Source organism: Megalobrama amblycephala, linkage group LG8 (genome assembly GCF_018812025.1).
Source record: "Megalobrama amblycephala isolate DHTTF-2021 linkage group LG8, ASM1881202v1, whole genome shotgun sequence".
Classification (NCBI taxonomy): domain Eukaryota; kingdom Metazoa; phylum Chordata; class Actinopteri; order Cypriniformes; family Xenocyprididae; genus Megalobrama; species Megalobrama amblycephala.
In genome coordinates this window covers 20,069,578-20,088,291 of record NC_063051.1, presented here as the reverse complement: position 1 = coordinate 20,088,291, position 18,714 = coordinate 20,069,578, and the positions used below count along the sequence as shown (strand labels likewise).

Below are 18,714 nucleotides of genomic sequence, written 5' to 3'. Positions count from 1 at the left end.
TTCTTCCTCTAATTCCTCACACCCGTCTTAAGGGAGCAAATGTCACCATATTACGCAGCCTTGTCTGCTTGCATACCACATTTAGGGACACTACTTTTACTTTTATATGTTTTTTTTGCCAATTTAGCACACCTAAGGTCACTTGTCACACCATGATTACCTATTAAAGGATTAGTTAACTTTAAAATGAAAATTATATGACTTTCTTCTTTCAGACAAATACAATCGGAGTTATATTAATAATCACCCTGATGCTCCAAAGCTTTATAATGGCAGTGCACGGAAACCACTAGTTTGAAGCTCGAAAAAAAAAAAAGTGCATTCATCCATCATAAACTTACTCCACACGGCTCTGGGGGGTTAATAAAGGCCTTCTGAAGTTAGGCAATGCATTTGTGAAAGAAATATATCCTTATTTAACATGTTATAAAGTAAAATAACAAGCTTCTGCCTGGCGGAAGTTAGTTATATTACTTTATAACATGTTAAATATGGTTATTTTTCTTACACAAACGCATTGCTTCAATTCAGAAGCCCTTTATTAACTCCCCGTTTGGTGTACGCTTTTGATGGATGGATGCACTTTTTTGAGCTTCAAACAGGTGGTTTCCATGCACTGCCATTATAAAGCTTGGGAGCATCAGGGTGATTATTAAAGCTGCAGTCCACGATTTTTGGCCCTCTAGCGGTTAATAAACAGAACTGCACTTGCAGAAGAACATTGTATGTCTATGGCGAGTCACTCAGTTGTGATCACTGTGATACTCTGTGGCGGGTCCTACCAGTCCGGTCTGAAATAGTCAGAATATAAACACTTATTATAAGTGTACAATAATGATTCAGGGAAAGACAAAAACACGGTTTGGAAAATGGATTCATGTTGTAAATTCTCATTATATAATTTTTGTAAATTTGAACACAAAAAAAGTTATGGACAGCAGCTTTAATATAACTCCGATTGTATTTGTCTGAAAGAAGAAAGTCATATACACCTAGGATATACAAATATGATGTGTGTAAAGGCTATTGTTTTATGGATTTGAGGAACGGAGAAGAGTGTCTTAGTCTGGTATTTGCTGTCATAACCAATACAGCCTGTGCGTAACACTTCATCTTTTATAACACAATCTTTTGGCCAAATATATTAAGACCAATTCACACCACACAGACAAATGCCAACAAACACATTTGTTGTGTTTTGTTACCTGTAAGTTCATAAAAACTTAAAAAAGTGATGCACTTACTGCCTCAGATGCAGCCATTAATGACTGACAACACACAAATCTCCGACATTCGCTGCTGAAACACCTGTAATTCCATTTAAGCTTGATTTTGGTAAAATGCTAATAATAGACACATGCAAGTGTCTGACCATACATAAAGCCACAATACTAACTTTGTCAACAAAGTATTCATTTAAAAAATACATTTTAAAAGATCAAGATCCTCAAGCAATGCCAAGAGTGCCATCCTGAATTTCAAACACAATAAGCACCTTTTATACAGACCCAGATTACAAACCTCTAATTAGCCAGCTGTAGCTGCACATGCATTTTTTTTCCCAGAACTTTTACTCTTTTATTGCATATGAGGAAATACGTGTTAATAAAATTTATTTTTTGACATGCTTATAAAGCCACCCAGAGTTTGTGATTTGTTTTTTGTTTGTTTTTTTGCTTCTATGTGGTTTCAGTTGTTGCTACATTTTTTTTATAATAAATTTTAGTACAATTGTTATTGATACATGATTTGTTTATGAAAATGTTTGTACACAGATTTCATGCACAAATTTGTGTGTACCCATGGTTAGTGAATGAGACCCACTGTATGTGGAGATCAGTGGCCTGTGTTGACGAATGACACTGGAAGCCTTGCACAATCAAGTTACAAATGGCTGCTTTCAACTTAATTCTATTATTAACCCAGTATTATACCTCGAACTGGGGAGTTTAACTTCATCCCCTTCTCTCCATTTGGCCTTGTGTTTGTTGCCAAATATAATACGATTGCACTGCCTTCACATATGGTTTTAGGAATGCCTGTTAAACAGCTGTCCCATAACACAGGCTCTTAGAATCATTGACAGTATTGCTTGGAAGAAAGGCATGCAGAGTACAATCAGACTAGGGGCAATATGACCAAAATCTTATATCACAACATTAGTAACTTTATTTCACAATAGCATTGTATATCACAATATAGTTATTTTTGCTTTAAATAAGGTTTTTATATCTTCAACATGTTTGATACCAAAGAAATTTCATAATTTGTGTCACCCATTTCAATTCACAAAAAAACATACTAAACTAAACAAAGAAACTAATTACAAACATTGGGACAACAAACTACAATAGTACAAAGAAATAGACCTCTTTATCGTTGTTTGATTAACATTAATGACCCAGATGACAGCCAGTTTATGAGGCTGCTGTCACTTTAAGACTGAATGCATGGATCCAATATACTGTTACACATGCTTTTTCTTTCTCAACTGTTTACGTTCACTTAAGACATAAATGACCGTTTACAAGGATACTAGCAAACATAAGTATTAGGTGGCAAAAAGAACTTAGTTCAGTACTCACATGCACTATGAGCAGCAGCATGTACATGCTTCTCTCAGACAGCTCATGCATATAGCGAAATGAATTCTCTTTTCTTATTGTGTTTCAGTTTTCCTTGCTTAAAAACCACATGCAAACGATGAGCTTTCATGAACACACTGCACAGCAACGTCACATAAGCGCAACTGCAAAAGAGACGATAGTCCAAAATCTCTATCGGTTGACAAATTTCTATCAGTTAATCGTGTCTACTTGTATGTCATCCACTCCTAAATCATCCTTACATGCAGTGATCAACAACTCACAATTCCCTTTGATAAAGTCCCTGGCAAGAGAGCATTCCGGAGCTATGCCACACTCCATTTTGGCTACACTTGTTTTGTCCTACAAGATTCTGCACTGCCTTAACACTAGTTTGATAGCAGTGTTAAGTGTTGCTGGTTTACCGGAGAAGCATTTAATGGCAGCTGTGCCGTCCCACCGGGAATCAGAGGATGAGACCCTGGGGGATTGCTGCAGAAGCAGGAGGGATATCTCTCGCTGTCAATAATGAGATTAATGATGTGACAGAGATGGAATGGTAAAGAATCGGACTGCTGTTAAACGGAATTAGTTGTCAAATTTGGAGACGGGATCAGAGAACATGAGATGACACGGCTTGATAATCCCTAAGAGGATGCAGGGTGTCACTGCTCCCCTGTCATAACATTTGATGAGTAGTGCAGGGAACATTCCATAAAGTGTGAAATAAATACTATAGCAGTTGTCGCACTGTGTATCTCCATTTCAGTTCCAGAGAGCATGTTAGGACAAGGAGTGCAGCTTGAATGTCTGCATTTCCTTCTCTTCCAGTCTTCCTTCCTTTCCCACCTTTTTCCCTTACTGTCTTTTTTTAAAAAATGTATGTTTGGCATTTTTAAATTTATTTGGACAGAGAGAGTTGGAAGTGGGAAAGAGAAGGGGACGGGATCGAAAAGGACCACAAGCCAGGACTCGAACTCGGGTCAGCCAGAGAACAACTTTGACTATTCCTTTCCTTTTTGTTTCTAACTACTTTTCCTTCCTTCCTTCCTTCCTTCCTTCCTTCCTTCATTTTCTTATTTATCTTTATCTTTCTTCATTCATTCCTTTAATGTTCTTCCTTCCTTCATTTCATTTCTTTAATTGCATTTGGGGGCAGGCCTAATGGTTAGAGAGTCAGACTGGTAACCCAAAGGTTGCTGGTTCGATTCTCAATACTGACAAATTTCGAGTAAGGGCAAGTATGGTAAACCAATCTATCTACTGTATCTTAAAGGTGCCACAGAACGTGTTTTCAAAAGATGTAATATAAGTCTAAGGTGTCCCCTGAATGTGTCTGTGAAGTTTCAGCTCAAAATACCCCATAGATTTTTTTTTTATTAATTTTTTTTTAACTGCCTATTTGGGGGCATCATTAAATATGTGCCGATTCAGGCTGCGGCCCCTTTAAATTCTCGTGCTCCCCTCCCCCAGAGCTTGCACTTGCCTTAAACAGCATAAACAAAGTTCACACAGCTAATATAACCCTCAAAATGGATCTTTACAAAGTGTTCGTAATGCAGCATGTCTAATCGTGTAAGTATGGTATTTATTTGGATGTTTACATTTGATACTCCGTGGCTAAAGCTAACATTACCCACTGTTGGAGAGATTTATAAAGAATGAAGTTATACAGAATGAATTATACAGACTGCAAGTGTTTAATAATGAAAATAACAACGGCTCTTGTCTCTGTGAATACAGTAAGAATCGATGGTAAAATTAACCACATTTAACAGTACATTAGCAACATGCTAACGAAACATTTAGAAAGACAATTTACAAATATCACTAAAAATATCATGATATCATGGATCATGTCAGTTATTATTGCTCCATCTGCCATTTTTCGCTATTGTTCTTGCTTGCTTACCTAGTCTGATGATTCAGCTGTGCACATCCAGATGTCCTGCCCTTGTGTAATGCCTTGAAGATGAGCTGGCATATGCAAATATTGGGGGCGTGCATATTAATGATCCCAACTGTTACGTAACAGTCGGTGTTATGTTGAGATTGGCCTGTTCTTCGGAGGTCTTTTAGGGTGCTTTCACACTTGGTTCGATTGCCTGGACCGAACCCGAGTTCCATTGCTCCCCCCTCCCCTGCCCCCACTGGACTGTGTTCACATTATATTATTTGGGTTCGACCCGCGGTTCGTTTGCGTCATCAAACCAGCAGCTGTTTACTACTTTGCTTAGTAACGATGGCGCAGGAGAAGCACTTTCTCACTTTCTCCGCACTTTTATATTTTTGTTTTTGAACCGTTGGTTTTGTTCATAACGGCTCTTGCATCTATCTGCCGCGAATGTAGAATACTGAAGGCAAGCAGAAATGAGAAAAGCTACGCAGTTTGCAGCACGTCAATCACGCTTGTCAGGAAAGTGAGTGAAACACACACACAAACATAAATTTTTTTCAAATAATACAGCATTAATAGCGGTTCACTTCCGCAATTTGGTACGTTTGCATTCATATCAGAATCGAACCGTACCGGAGTTCACTTGAACCGCACCCCAGACCACCCTTTTTAAGCGGACTCGGGTACGGTTCGCGGGTGCGCACACGAGTTCAGAAGACAGTGTTCACATCATCCAAACGTACCGAACTCTGGCGTCAATCGAACCCGGGTACGCACCAAAAGTGTTAATGTGAAAGCACCCTTAAACAAATGAGATTTATATAAGAAGGAGGAAACAATGGTGTTTGAGACTCACTGTATGTCATTTCCATGTACTGAACTCTTGTTATTTAACTATGCCAAGATAAATTCAATTTTTAATTCTAGGGCACCTTTAAATTTCTTCCATTCTTTCCTTCCTTCTTACCTGTCTACCTACCTTACTTTGCCTTCCATCTTTCCCACATCAGGGAAAGCTGAACTAGACTAGATGGCCACCTTTAAATTGATGAGAACCATGTAATCTCCAAGACCTCTTATTGGCTGTATGCAGATGTGCTTTTCGTGTTAACATTAACATCACCACCCAGTTATACCAAGCAGCCCAACATAAAGTCCAGAGAGTAGACAGAGAAATAACATGGGAACCTGTCAGAAAAATGAGTCTGTGCATGTGACAGAGAGGGATAGATAAAGGTGTGAGCTCGCAGCGCTGAAGCCGAAGTGAGTTGAGTAAATAATCGGCCGTCTGAGGAGCCGCGGGTGCGGGGCTGGTGTGTCAGCAGGCGATGGATGAGTCCCCAGGCCTGATTGTAAAGCCCAGCAGGTTGTGTTGGTTGAGTGAGTCTGTGCCGAGTGGAATCTCAATCTTCCCTCTAATAGGCCACTGACAGGCCTTTACCACACACATATACACACACTTGCGAGCACACACATCAATAAAGTGTCCTGACAGGGACCATAGCCTCAGCTTTGGTACCTAGCGTGCAGTTCTACACTAAACTGGCCGCACACACGCGCACAAAGACATGGGCGGCATCAATTCTGCGGCGCTATCATTAAACAATAGGTAAGGTGGAACAATACAGTGAAGTGCGTAGTATACGGCTGGCTATGTAAGACACAAGCTCTCTGACAAGCTGTATTTGTCATCCGCTGGGACACAGGCAGGTCCGACATCGGTGGTACAGATGAGAGGTGTGTGAAAAAGTGACTTTGAGCCAGACAACTAATCTCGCAGCCTCACTTACACGACCCCTTGACAGAGGCCCACACACAAGTGTGTTTGCTCCCTCACTTATGCAGTCTGGTCATATACTCCACAGCTCAAACACTCCATCATATAAAGCGCACATAAACACTCATAAAGGGTCCTCCATATTACACACAGTTGTACAGTCGTACACATCCCTCGGCTGTTCTTTCTTTCTAGGCCATATTGTGCAGAGATTTGATCATTGGTAAATGTTTGTCGAAGATGAATTCCCCGGCTGATACTGAAGTGTGTGTGCGTGTATGGGTCCAGTGATAAATGGAGAGGGGCACCCTGGAGTAGAAGACAGGGAAAAATAGGAGGAAGGTTTTCTATTGGTACAGGAAATGTGAGTTTCTATTGTAACATTATGGAATGGCCATTAAAAGCACACAGGAAGAGTAACTGCTCAAATAACCAGGGAAAGGAATATTATCAAAAACAATATGTTTGTATATGCTTTTGTTTACTTTTTGCTTTTGCCATAATTTATATTCACTTTTTTCCTTCCCTTTCATCCTTACTTTCCTTGTTTCCACCCTGTCTTTCTTTCTTTTAATTTCTTTCTTTCTTCCTGCTTTCTTTTTCCTACCTTCTTTTCCCTTCATTCATTCATTCCATTTATGTCTTTCCTTCCTTCCTTCCTTCCTTCCTTCCTTCCTTCATGCATTTCCTCCCTCATTACTTCCTTCAGTCAAGTGTACTTATTCTGAGACACTTATAAGGAGCACAACTGAGAATGAATGTTTTGTTGTAATGTAACTCTTGCTAAATCAGCGTTCCCTGTAATTAGTTTTAAAGTAAATACCATCTGCGAACAAATACAACCTTTTTGTAGACAGTTGGTTTATTAAAAAGTTACAGCCAAAGCCTTTCTGCTTTGTCTTTTTCCTCCACTAACCCTCTCTGATTTTCTTAAGATCTTTAAGTAATTCCATTCTCCCGTTGGCTTGTCTAACATGCTAAATTGTACCTGCTGGGAATAAATCTTTGGGGTTTTTACCTCTGGTGTACAGCGGCAACGAGCGAAAGCTGCCATGCCGAGTCCATCTTTTACTCAGCTCGCATGCTTGCATGTCACTTCAGCCCAGCCACTCATAAAGCAACATGATGGATAAATGAATACAGAAAGAAATAAATAAAAGCCACACTTATTCTCTCCCGCACATCCTTTCCTCCGCCTCTCTGATGGATCTGTGAAATGATATAAGGAATAAGACTTAGAGGGAGAGGGAAAGAAAGGGTTGGGGTAGAGAGACGGATATGATTTATTAGGCTGATAAAAATTCAGCCTTTGTTATTCAGTCATTTTTCCATGTGCAGCTTATTAAGGAGCGCACCTGCCAGAGGAAGAGTTTGTGTGAGGCAGTGGGTGTACGTCTAAATGTGCGTGTCCCGTAGAGTAGGAAGACTCGCAGACCTCACAGAGCCAGTTTAGATGACACCCTCTGCACCTCTGTCTGTGTTAAGTGCTGTATTTTTATGTCTATTAATGGCTCCCTTTACACCTGGCATTGTCATGAAATTTCAGTGATCAAATCACAATTGGTAATACTTAACCCCAAATTTTTCTGCTGGGTCCCCCTTTTTGTAAAGAAAAATATTTTAAAGCCCCCAACCTATATGCACCCACACTGTCACACATCAGATACTCTCAGACATGACCTTGCTTGCATAATTCTATAGGATTTATTTGAAACATTGTAATTAATGCAATACTACAACTTATCAACTTCAGCAGGCATCTCTTGTGTTTGTGATGTGAAGTCTCTTAGTGGCGTCTTAGCTTGTTCAGCTTGATATTTCCAGAAGCTAATATTTTGAGGCACAACACACTGTGCTCTCTCTTCATTACCCACCATTGTATTGGTGAATCCGGGGCGAGATATGCCTCATTATATTTTCTTGTCCCTGCGCTCGAAGCCATGATGAGAAACTGTTTTAATAGGCCTTCTGTTGAAAAAATATGACGAGAAAAAATAACACTGCTGGATTATTATTATTAATATCAATGTTTTTGAAAAAGAAACATCTAAATGGAATATAACTGTCTGTCTTAAATAACCCAATCTTAGTCGATAATGTCGGGTATTTCATTTCAGCTGGAACTGAGTGAATAAACACCAGTAAACTGAAGCGCTTTGCCTAGCGGGTTAATAAACTTAACCAAACGCATCCGATATGAGATTAATTAGATATATATACAACATAAAATAATATTACATCTGCACAAAAGGATGTGAATTCGCATGTGAACTGACCATGCTCAGAATTCCCGTTGTGGATGTGCTCTTCCCGTAACAACAACAACACTGAAACACTGGCAACTAAAGCACAAATTATTTACAACATTCAATTACAATAGTGTTCTCAATATGATTTTATGCCACCACCAGCTTTGCTGTTTTAGTTTGAATTACCATTCATATTTATTTTTTGGTCTTTATCGCGATACACAAAGAAAATACAGGAAATATGTACACAAAATGGATGAAGATAGAAGATAGAAGATAGAAACTTCTCATCAGATTTTGAAAGTTTTCTTGACTTTCCAATCCTTTTCCATTACATTTAGGTTTAAGAGAGCCAGGTTTAAGAGAATATTGCTCAAATCTAAGGGGAGGTTACTAAATACTTGCCACTTTAGCCTATAGAAGTTTCTTTTTTTTTTTTCTGATTTTGAATACTGCATACACATATACTGTATTTTCTGATTATATTCTAATAAACAGACTGAGAAATAATAATATATTGTAATTATAACATTGCTAAAACAACATCTAATGGTGGTCTAAGACCTTGAACAGTTCTGTATATGGCCGATTGGTGCTGCACATCTTGCACTTAATTGTATTTTCACATGCAAGTTATCTAGATACCAAACATGTTTATACTACATATAGGTGTTAAAGCATCTGGTGATAATGTTTTGTGTTTTGTGTGTGTGTGAGAAATGTAAAAAGTATCTATCTCTATCTAGAGTTTGTGCAAACCACAGGCTAATGACTCAGTTATAGCTTATGCAGGCATCATTAGGTGATTAAGCATTATTGATTAGTAAAGTGACATGTCAACCATTAATTCCCTTCCATGATTTGTCTGTTTCTTTGCAGGCCCCACCTCTTCGTCAGTGCGAAGCCCAGCATCACATAGGGTCATCAAAACACGCTACAAGATCGACACACGCAGAGCGCATACAATCCATCACAACCCTGCTCTTTCCTACAGGGTCAAGAGAGTACATTCTGCCAGGTAAGTGATTGGGTGCGTTTCTGGTGGAGGTGGAAATGACCAGCACTTAATCCACTTCCTGTTTGTCTCCTCTTCTACAAGGCTCATTTCAGTGGCTTTATTCTATCATAAATTGTGCATTTGCACTTGTGCGCGCATCCCGCTCGCAATCTCAGTCCGGCACAACCAATTACCAGACTGATTAAAACCTCTCGGTTGACATTCAATGTTTTTATCAGTGTCTCAGTGCCTAATAAAACATTAAATAACCGCCTAGCCCTTAATAATGCCAACAGAACCATAACTAACTGCCTCATCACCGCTGATAATGACAGAGAGAAGGTGCCGCTCGTCATGGTAATCTATTACTGGAACCATAATATTACACCATAAAGATGTACTACGGGATGCTCATGTATACATGTGGCTAGTCACTGAGACAGAGGCTTTTAATGGCCAATGGCGCCTTGAAATAGTTGTTTTTTGAAGTGTAAGGGGCCATTTACACCAAAACTTTTTTGCATTTAAAAATGTGAGACACTGGTCAGAGGAATGAAAAAAAAAAAGAAGCATTTTAACATTCCAGCGCTTTTAGAATGAGACACAAGTGCAACGATCAAAGAGGTCCATCTAGCAAATTTTTACATAGAAAAACAATGAAAAAGAAGCGATAAGTGATATGGAAAGGCAGACCAACAAAAGTTTTTCCTGTCAGTTTACATCTCCTAGATATGCAATACAGTGGTGCTGGTTCCGATTCAAATGACAAACAGCTTTTATTTTTTGTCTTTCAAAATTTGGTCAGTTTGATTATAGAATGTGTTTGTTACTCTTTTTCCTTGCAATAACATTGCCATTGTGAAAAGGGTCTAACATGGCTGAAGGATATAAAGAATCTGAGTACGAGCCTTTAAAGCAAAATTAAGAGAGCTTGGAAAGCTTCTAGATTGTGAATGCTTTATAGAAAGACAGAGAGAAGGAAGAGGGGTCACTGCTGTGTCTGTATGGCATTAGTTTTAGTCTGATAGGAGGCCACTGAGAAATCCTATTCACTTAAGGGTGTAAATGAAGCACTCATGCGTACGGGTGTAAATTTTTTATTCCCCCTCTTATCTACAGAGTTAAAATGATCTTCATAAATCCCCCTGCTGTGTGGCCCTGGCTTAGCCATGTATAAAAAAAGAGAGTGTGGATTATAGGTGTTATATGTTAAGAACGGTGCCACATTAAACAAAATAACCTTCTCTTTTATCTCTCTTGCTCTCTTTTACTGTCTTTCTGGTCTGTTCTGCCTTAGTGAGGATTGCTTTACACTGCCTTGAGTGGAAAGCGCTTACCAAAATCTCTCTTTCTGGTCCTTTCAAGCAGTATCAGTGCATGATATCACTCTGAATATCTGATTGGCTGCTTAAGCAGCCGTAACTTTGTGTTAATGAAGAGAGAGGAAGTTAGAGGAGCTGATCTGTTTATGTCCATGGGTTTTAAAGCTAGTAATGTAGTGATCCCTGCTCATATCGTACAAGCTTATAATAGTTTCTTGAGGATAAGTATCTTATGTGTTTTTGCACTCGTTTAGGTTGAACGTGAATGCTCAGAGATAAAGCATGATCTTTTTTTTTTCTTCTTTTTTTTTACTTAAACTTGTTTATTGAATTTTAAATGGCAATAATCCTGCTAAGGACTATCCTGCTATGCCTGATTTAGTAAAACTACTGGTCTCAGACGTCTAACAGCTGCTCTTCAAATAGATGATTAACAGGTCTGCAGGTCAGACTCTCTATCTGAGCTCGTTATTGAAAATTTGCTGACATTTTGTCCTCAGTGGCTTGTGCGCACAAGTCTTCAACACTGTTTCTGTACATTTTGGATTTCGAAATGTTTTTTGTTGGTGTAACTGAGTTTCTAGCTCATTTCAGATTAATTTGTAATTCATTTGTGTGAGAAAACGCTTTACATTACACTTCCTGAGTAAGAACCTAATGAATATCATACTGAAAGTGTAACCTAATTGCTTTGTGGAACAGCTACTAAAAAACTTTGTGTAGAATATAGTAAGTAGATAAGTAGATTTTATGCCCGCATATTTATTGAAAGACTACATATGAACATTTGTACTTTTGCAGTTCGCTTAAATACTCCTGCAAAAATTCATTTTCAAAAGTACAAATGTTTCAATGTAGTCTCTCTCTAAAAAAAGGTGGTTAAAAATGGTGAAAAGCCACTGACCAGAAAATTGTGACCAGTCACAGCATTTTCAAAATACTATACAATTTTTATATGTGTACTATATACTAAAATCTAAAATAGTATTCGTCAACAATTAAAATATTTAATAATATGCAGCATGGACACTGTAATGTAAAGTGTTACCAATTTTTGCAATTTTGTGTGCAGTCCATTGATGCTTCTTTCTTGCAATTTAGATTTGCTGGGGCAGTGCTCTTGGGATTTTAATGGGTAAACGAGTGTGTGTTTGTAGGGCTTCATTTGTGTAATGCAGATTTTGTGAGATGCGTGCTTGGCTTCAGACTGCCTTTGAGCTGTGGTGACTTACCGCCATTCATTTAGCTGCCTGCAATAAATATTGATTCATCAAGGGATTTTCAATTTGAACCTCTGTGACGCATTGTGAAATATTACAAGAGAGAGGGAAATGAGAAGGAGAGAGATAGCGTGGGGGGAGAGAAGATAAGGGAAGATTTTTAACGATCCATCTCTTTTTCTTTCATTCATTCATTTGTATGGTAATGCTTATTTTTAGAGTATTTTAGAGTATGGCTATCTGCCACCTTCTCATTACATTTACACATTTGGCAGGTATTACATATTTGCTTTTATCCGTTGCGACTTATGGTGCATTCAAGATGTGCAGTTTGCCAGTACATGCGCTCAGAGGGAATCAAGCATGTGATGCTACACAACATGCTTTACCTAATGAGGAGAGACTCTTGGTGTTGTGGCTTTTTTTAGTTAACAAAAACATGCACACAGATGGCCGATCACAGTCCACCCAAGAGCTCAAGCAGAAGAAGAGCAGAGCCCCTCTCCGTCTCACACATGATCAGACAGACGCAGGGCTCTTTAGCCCCTCACCCTTCCGTGCAGTGACCCGGCGTCCGGCGCAGCGAGCTGGAGAGCGGTGGGAGTGTGTAGTCAGCAGTGCGGCTGTGTCTGGTGATTGAGTGTTTGAGGGGACCGGGTGGGGGAGGAAAGGACCTCGTAAATCCTCAGCAGCCACCAGAAAATAGATATAATCTTAACATTAACTACATTAATAGTAGCAGGAGTTGAATTAAGAAAGCCGTAAAGCATGGACGCCTGGGCATAAATTACATGAGTCTGTGTGCGCGCGCATGCACACATGCATGCATACAAACTGCCCTCCTCCCATTACACTCTGTTTTGTTATGTTCTGGATTTGTCTTTCTTGTTTTTTGGGTTTTTTTTAGGTGTACAGTTTGTTTTTCTCTTTGTATTTGACCCACCAGATCGCCTCTTAAGATACAAACTGTATTAGGGATGCACTATGACAAAAATCAAAATTGAGCCAAATCATTTGAGCCAATATTAATAATGGCTCAAATAGTATCAATATCAGTGTTAATATCATATTATTTAAATTTAACAATAAAATGTACATTAAAATAATTCATGTCATATTAATATTAATGTTGTTGATGTCAGTAATGATTCATATAATATTATCAATATCACTATTATTAATTCATATTATATTATATTATTAATGTTTTTGAAATAAGTGTCTTGTTCACCAAGGCTACATTCATTTGATAAAGCAATACAGTAAAAAAGTGATGTTGTGAAAAATTGTTACAATTTAAAAAAAAAAAAAAAATTCTATTGTAATACATTTTAAAATGCATTCCTGTGGCAAAGCATATTTTCAGCAGCCATTTCTAGTCTTCGGTGTTGCTTGAATATTATATTATATTATATTATATTATATTATATTATATTATATTATATTATATTATATTATATTATATTATATTATATTATATTATATTATATTATATTATTTAAATGAATTAAAATGTATTAAAATACTTGTGATATTGATGTCTCTTCATATTGTAATCACAAATATGAATTTTATATTTTATTAATTATTTTTATAAATATGAATTCATATTGATATCCGTTTAATTAATTAAATTTACATTAAATAATTAACTTGATTGATTAATAGGCTTTAATTTATTGCTGTTTTATACATTTATTGGAATAAATTGCACACAGAAAGCGAGCAATGAGACAGATATTAATAATAATCTAATCAGTCATAATCATAATCTCGATAATTTTTCAGATTGTGCAATCCTTATTTTTAAGGAAATATTTTAGAAAACGCATTAATTTATTTATTGTGCTATAGTGCAATGTATGAAGCCAGATTTCTTCCTGATGTTTCCCTGAACTCTAACACTGTTCAAGTCTATATTTATAAAAAAAAAAAAAAAATCATAATATTTACCTTTTTATTTTCTGTAGTTGACGCACTCTTACACATACGTTCATGCTCTCTCTCAGTGTGGGTGGAGTGGATGGCATGGCCCTCATCAGGTTTAGTGCTCTGGTATTGATCAGCACAGGATATGCTGCAGCTCTGCTCCCCTCTCCTCTTCTTCACCACCTCTCCATTCATCTCATTCACCCATCCAGGGGGAGAAGGGAGGGGAGCATGAGGGAGAACAGGAGGAACAAGAGAGGAGACTTGAGAGTGCTGAAGGACAAGGTTGAGCAATAGAGCATAAGAGCTCTGGTATTAACACCCAGAAATGTTTGAAAGTTAATACAGTATTGCCATATGTATTGTGAGGTATAAAACAGAGCATGAGCCTGGAGGAATGGATGTAATTGATCCAAATGTTGATGATGACCAGGAAATACCTTAAACTTTTTACTTACCGGCAACAGTGGATGGCGAAAGCCCACTTTTTTTCTTTTTTTTTTTTTTTTGTATTTTTGTTTATCCTATGTATAGATATACTCTACCATTCAAAGATTTGGGGTCAGTAAGAATTTACAGTTAAAAAAAAAAAAAAAATATATATATATATATATATATATATATATATATATATATATATATATATACAGAGCCCTCCACAATTATTGGCACCCTTATTAATTATGAGCAAAGGCGGCTGTGAAAATAATTCTGCATTGTTTATCCTTTTGATCTTTCATTCAAAACATTCACAATGATCACATTATGAAATAAATGTTTTTCTCCAAAACACGTTGGCCACAATTATTGGCACCCTTTTATTCAAAACTTTTTGTAACCTCCTTTTGCCAAGATAACAGCTCTGAGTTATCACCTATAATGCCTGATGAGTTTGAAGAACACCTGACAAGAAATCAGAGACCATTCCTTCATACAGAATCTCTCCAGATCCTTCAGATTCCCAGCTCCATGTTGGTGCTTCTTCTCTTCAGTTCACTTCACTCATTTTCTTTAGGGTTCAGGTCAGGGGACTGGGACGGTCATGGCAGAAGCTTCATTTTGTGCTCAGTGACACATTTTTGTGTTGATTTTGATGTTTATTTTGGATCATTGTCCTGATGGAAGATCCAACCATGGCTCATTATAGGATTTCTAGCAGAAGCGGTCAGGTTTTGATTTTTATCTGTTGGTATTTGATAGAATCCATGATACCATATATCTGAATAAGATGTCCAGGACCTCCAGCAGAAAAATAGGCTCACAACATTAAAGATCCAGCAGTATATATAATCAGGGGCATGGGGTACTTTTTTATCTATGTGTGCACCAAACCCATCTGGTGAGTTTGTTGCCAAAAAGCTCTTTTTTTAGTTTCATCTGACCATAGAAGCCGGTCCTGTTTGAAGTTCCAGTCGTGTCTGACAACTGACTATGCTGGAGATTGTTTCTGGATGAGAGCAGAGGATTTTTCTTGAAACCCTCCCAAACAACTTGTGGGCATGTAGGTGCTGTTTGATCATTTTTTTTAGGCTTTCTGAGACTCAAGACTCAACTAATCTCTGCAATTCTCCAGCTGTGATCCTTGGAGAGTCTTTGGCCACTCAAACTTTCCTCCTCACCACACATTAGGACGATTTAGACACACGTCCTCTTCCAGGCAGATTTGTAAAATCTTCAGTTGATTGGAACTTCTTAAATATTGCCCTGATAGCGGAAATGGGGATTTTCAATGCTTTAGCTTTTTTCTTACAGCCACTTTCTATTTTTTGAAGCTCAACAATCTTTTGCTGCACATCAGAACTATATTCTTTGGTTTTACTCATTGTGATGAATGATTAAGGGAATTTGGCCTTTGTGTTTACTTATGTTTATACTCCTGTGGAACATGAAATCATGGCTGGACAATTTCATGTTCATGATCACCCTGGTGTGCTAAAAAATGTAAATATGAATGGGAATATACTGAGATATTTTACTCATAAGAATTTCTAGGGGTGCCAATAATTGTGGCCAACATGTATTGGAGAAAAACATTTATTTCATAATGTGAGTTCCCCCCACTTTCATTTGTTTTACTTCAATGAAAGGTTAGAATTTTGTGAATTTTTTGAATGAAAGATCAAAAGGATAAACAATGCAGATTTATTTTCACAGCCACCTTTGCTCATATTTACTAAGGGTGCCAATAATTGTGGAGGGCACTGTATGTATATATGTATGTGTGTGTGTATATATATATATATATATATATATATATATATATATATATATATATATATATATATATATATATATATATATATATATATATATATATATATATATATATATATATATAATCATTCTAATATGCTGATTTGGTGCTGAATAACCATTTCTTATTATTATCAATGTTTAAATTAGTTGTTTTATTTTTTTTTCAGGATTCTTTGAATGGAATACAAAATAAAAAAACATGATGAAAAATATAGAAATATTTTTTTTTTAACAATGTAAAAGTCTTTACTGTCATTTTTGATTAATGTTATGCATTATTGCTGAATAAAAGTATTAACTTCTTAAAACATATATATTACTGACCCAAAACTTTTGAACAGTTGTGAAATTAACCAAATGTTACAAAAAATGACTTACAATTTACAAATGAGAACGATTACAACCATTTTGGCATACAAGAGCCATAGTACCACTATGCTGACGGTACAGAAGTGAGAGAAGAAGGTTTTTGTTTGTTAGTTTGTTGTTTATAGACAGTGCTGTGCACAAAGTGTGCATTACCTGCAGACAGCACTCAAGATCCAAACTGTCAGTATGACTTGTGCCACATTAGCTGTTCATTTCATGTTTTTCAAGATGAAATCAAAAGTGTTACTTCTACATGTGTGCATCACTGATACTAAGCAAGAGCATTTATTGTCATAGTCCAATCTGAAATGTGGCACCCATAACAGTGGGTGGTGGAATAGGCAAAAATACCCGGAAAAAACATAAATACGAAATACACCCTAATGACAACTGCCTAATTTACCTCATGTCTCTCAGTCCTCTCCCCTTTCAATGACCACTTGTCTGCCCTTAAGCTGTTGATTTATTCAAACGTTTTAAATGTTTTCCTTCTCTAATAGTTTTTAATATGGTTATCACTTAAGTTTTCCCTCATTATCTACTTTGCTACAGGCAAAAAACTCATTTACAGAAGGAAAATTGGTTAAGTGAAACCAGCTAGCTCATTTCAAGGGTAACTCTTTTTGTCTATTCTTCAGGATGAGCTTACTAATGCTTTCTCTGCAGCCAAATAGACAAGACAAGCATTATTGTGAATGCCCGTGCGGCCTGTGAATTCTTCCCCGTCACCAAAACAAAAGTCACATCGTTAATCACCCTGCCGGAGTGCTGATTCGCTCTCTCCTTCATCTGCGCTCGTCCTGCGGTCGAAACACTACAAGACACACATACTGTACATGCATGCACATGCTCTCATGTGAGAACGCAGAATAGTCTGTATATGATTGAAAGCGGCCAGGTGATCGACGGCTAATTCTTTGTAGAACTTTTCTTACAATTAAAAGGTTTTAACTTAACTGACGTGGATTCACAGTAATATTTGGCCAGCATATGCATTCTTCTCCTGATCGTCACATGCACCAGCCCTGATGTGTTTTTGTCTTGACACAGGTGTAAGTCCCCAGCGCTCATCCTTGCTGATGGTTGCTTACCGTGCCCCCTAAATATGCCACATACTAGCAAAACAGAGATTTGTGTCTAGTGGGAGTGATAAAAATCATGATGCCTCAGAGATGTTTGCTGTAAAAGCGTTTATTTTGACAGAATGAATTAAAGGGACAAAAACACAGATTCGCTCCGGCCCCTTGAGGGATGGGTCATCATCAGCATATCTGGTATATTTTTGCATTTCATGCCTACTTAACATGAGCACACTGTAATAATAATAAATGAATTGTTGAAAGAACTTAAAATTCCCCACAAATATTGTCTTTAATTAACAGTACTTATTTATCAATTTTAATTTGTTTGTTCACTAAATGCAAAATGCTTCATTCAGCCATGAAATGTTATCTTTGTTTCTAAAAGCGCATGCACCTTACAAAGCAAATATATCTAGTATTAGAAGGTTGTACTGTATATAGGCTTCACACTATGTACACTTACACAAACCCCAAGTACCATAACAATCAACAAATGTAAAAATATGAGCTCAACAACACAAAACTGACAAATAATAACAAAACAACAAGGGTTTAATCAAAAACCAGGGCTTGACATAAACGTTTTTGTTCACCAGCCACTGTGGGTAGTGGTTTTCCAAAGTTACTATCCACTCAGTATTTTCACTGACCACAATTTTGACATCGATACCACGGGGGAAACTGCCTCATAGATATTTTTTAATATTTGAATATTATCTCATAATTTGGCAGCAGGTATATTTATACTGTTACACATGAGTTTTCCTTCTCAACTGTTTACGTTCACTTAAAACATAACTGACCGAGTTTACGTGAATACTCACCAAACCATTATTATGTGTGAATTAGACTGTTAAAGCTCAATAAGCAGCAAAAAAGCACTCAATTTAGTACTGAGAGGCAGCTTTATGTGTGCACACTTTGGGCATGAGCACAAAATCTGCGGGAATGAGTAAAATTATGTGCAATAAGCGCAATCGCACGCTGAAATTCAAGCTCTGTAACACCAAAAGTATTCATCCAGAGCAGTG

At 37.3% G+C, this 18,714-nt stretch overlaps 1 protein-coding gene across 4 annotated transcripts in view; it reads left to right on the top strand.

The window, feature by feature from the left end:
- Positions 1-18,714, top strand: part of zc3h3 (zinc finger CCCH-type containing 3) — a 73,056-nt gene that overhangs the window by 29,012 nt on the left and 25,330 nt on the right. For all 4 annotated transcript variants that reach the window (XM_048199957.1, XM_048199956.1, XM_048199958.1 and 1 more), the window contains one exon: positions 9,388-9,526. In XM_048199957.1, the coding sequence (XP_048055914.1) occupies positions 9,388-9,526 (139 nt within the window). The remainder of the gene's footprint in view (positions 1-9,387; positions 9,527-18,714) is intronic.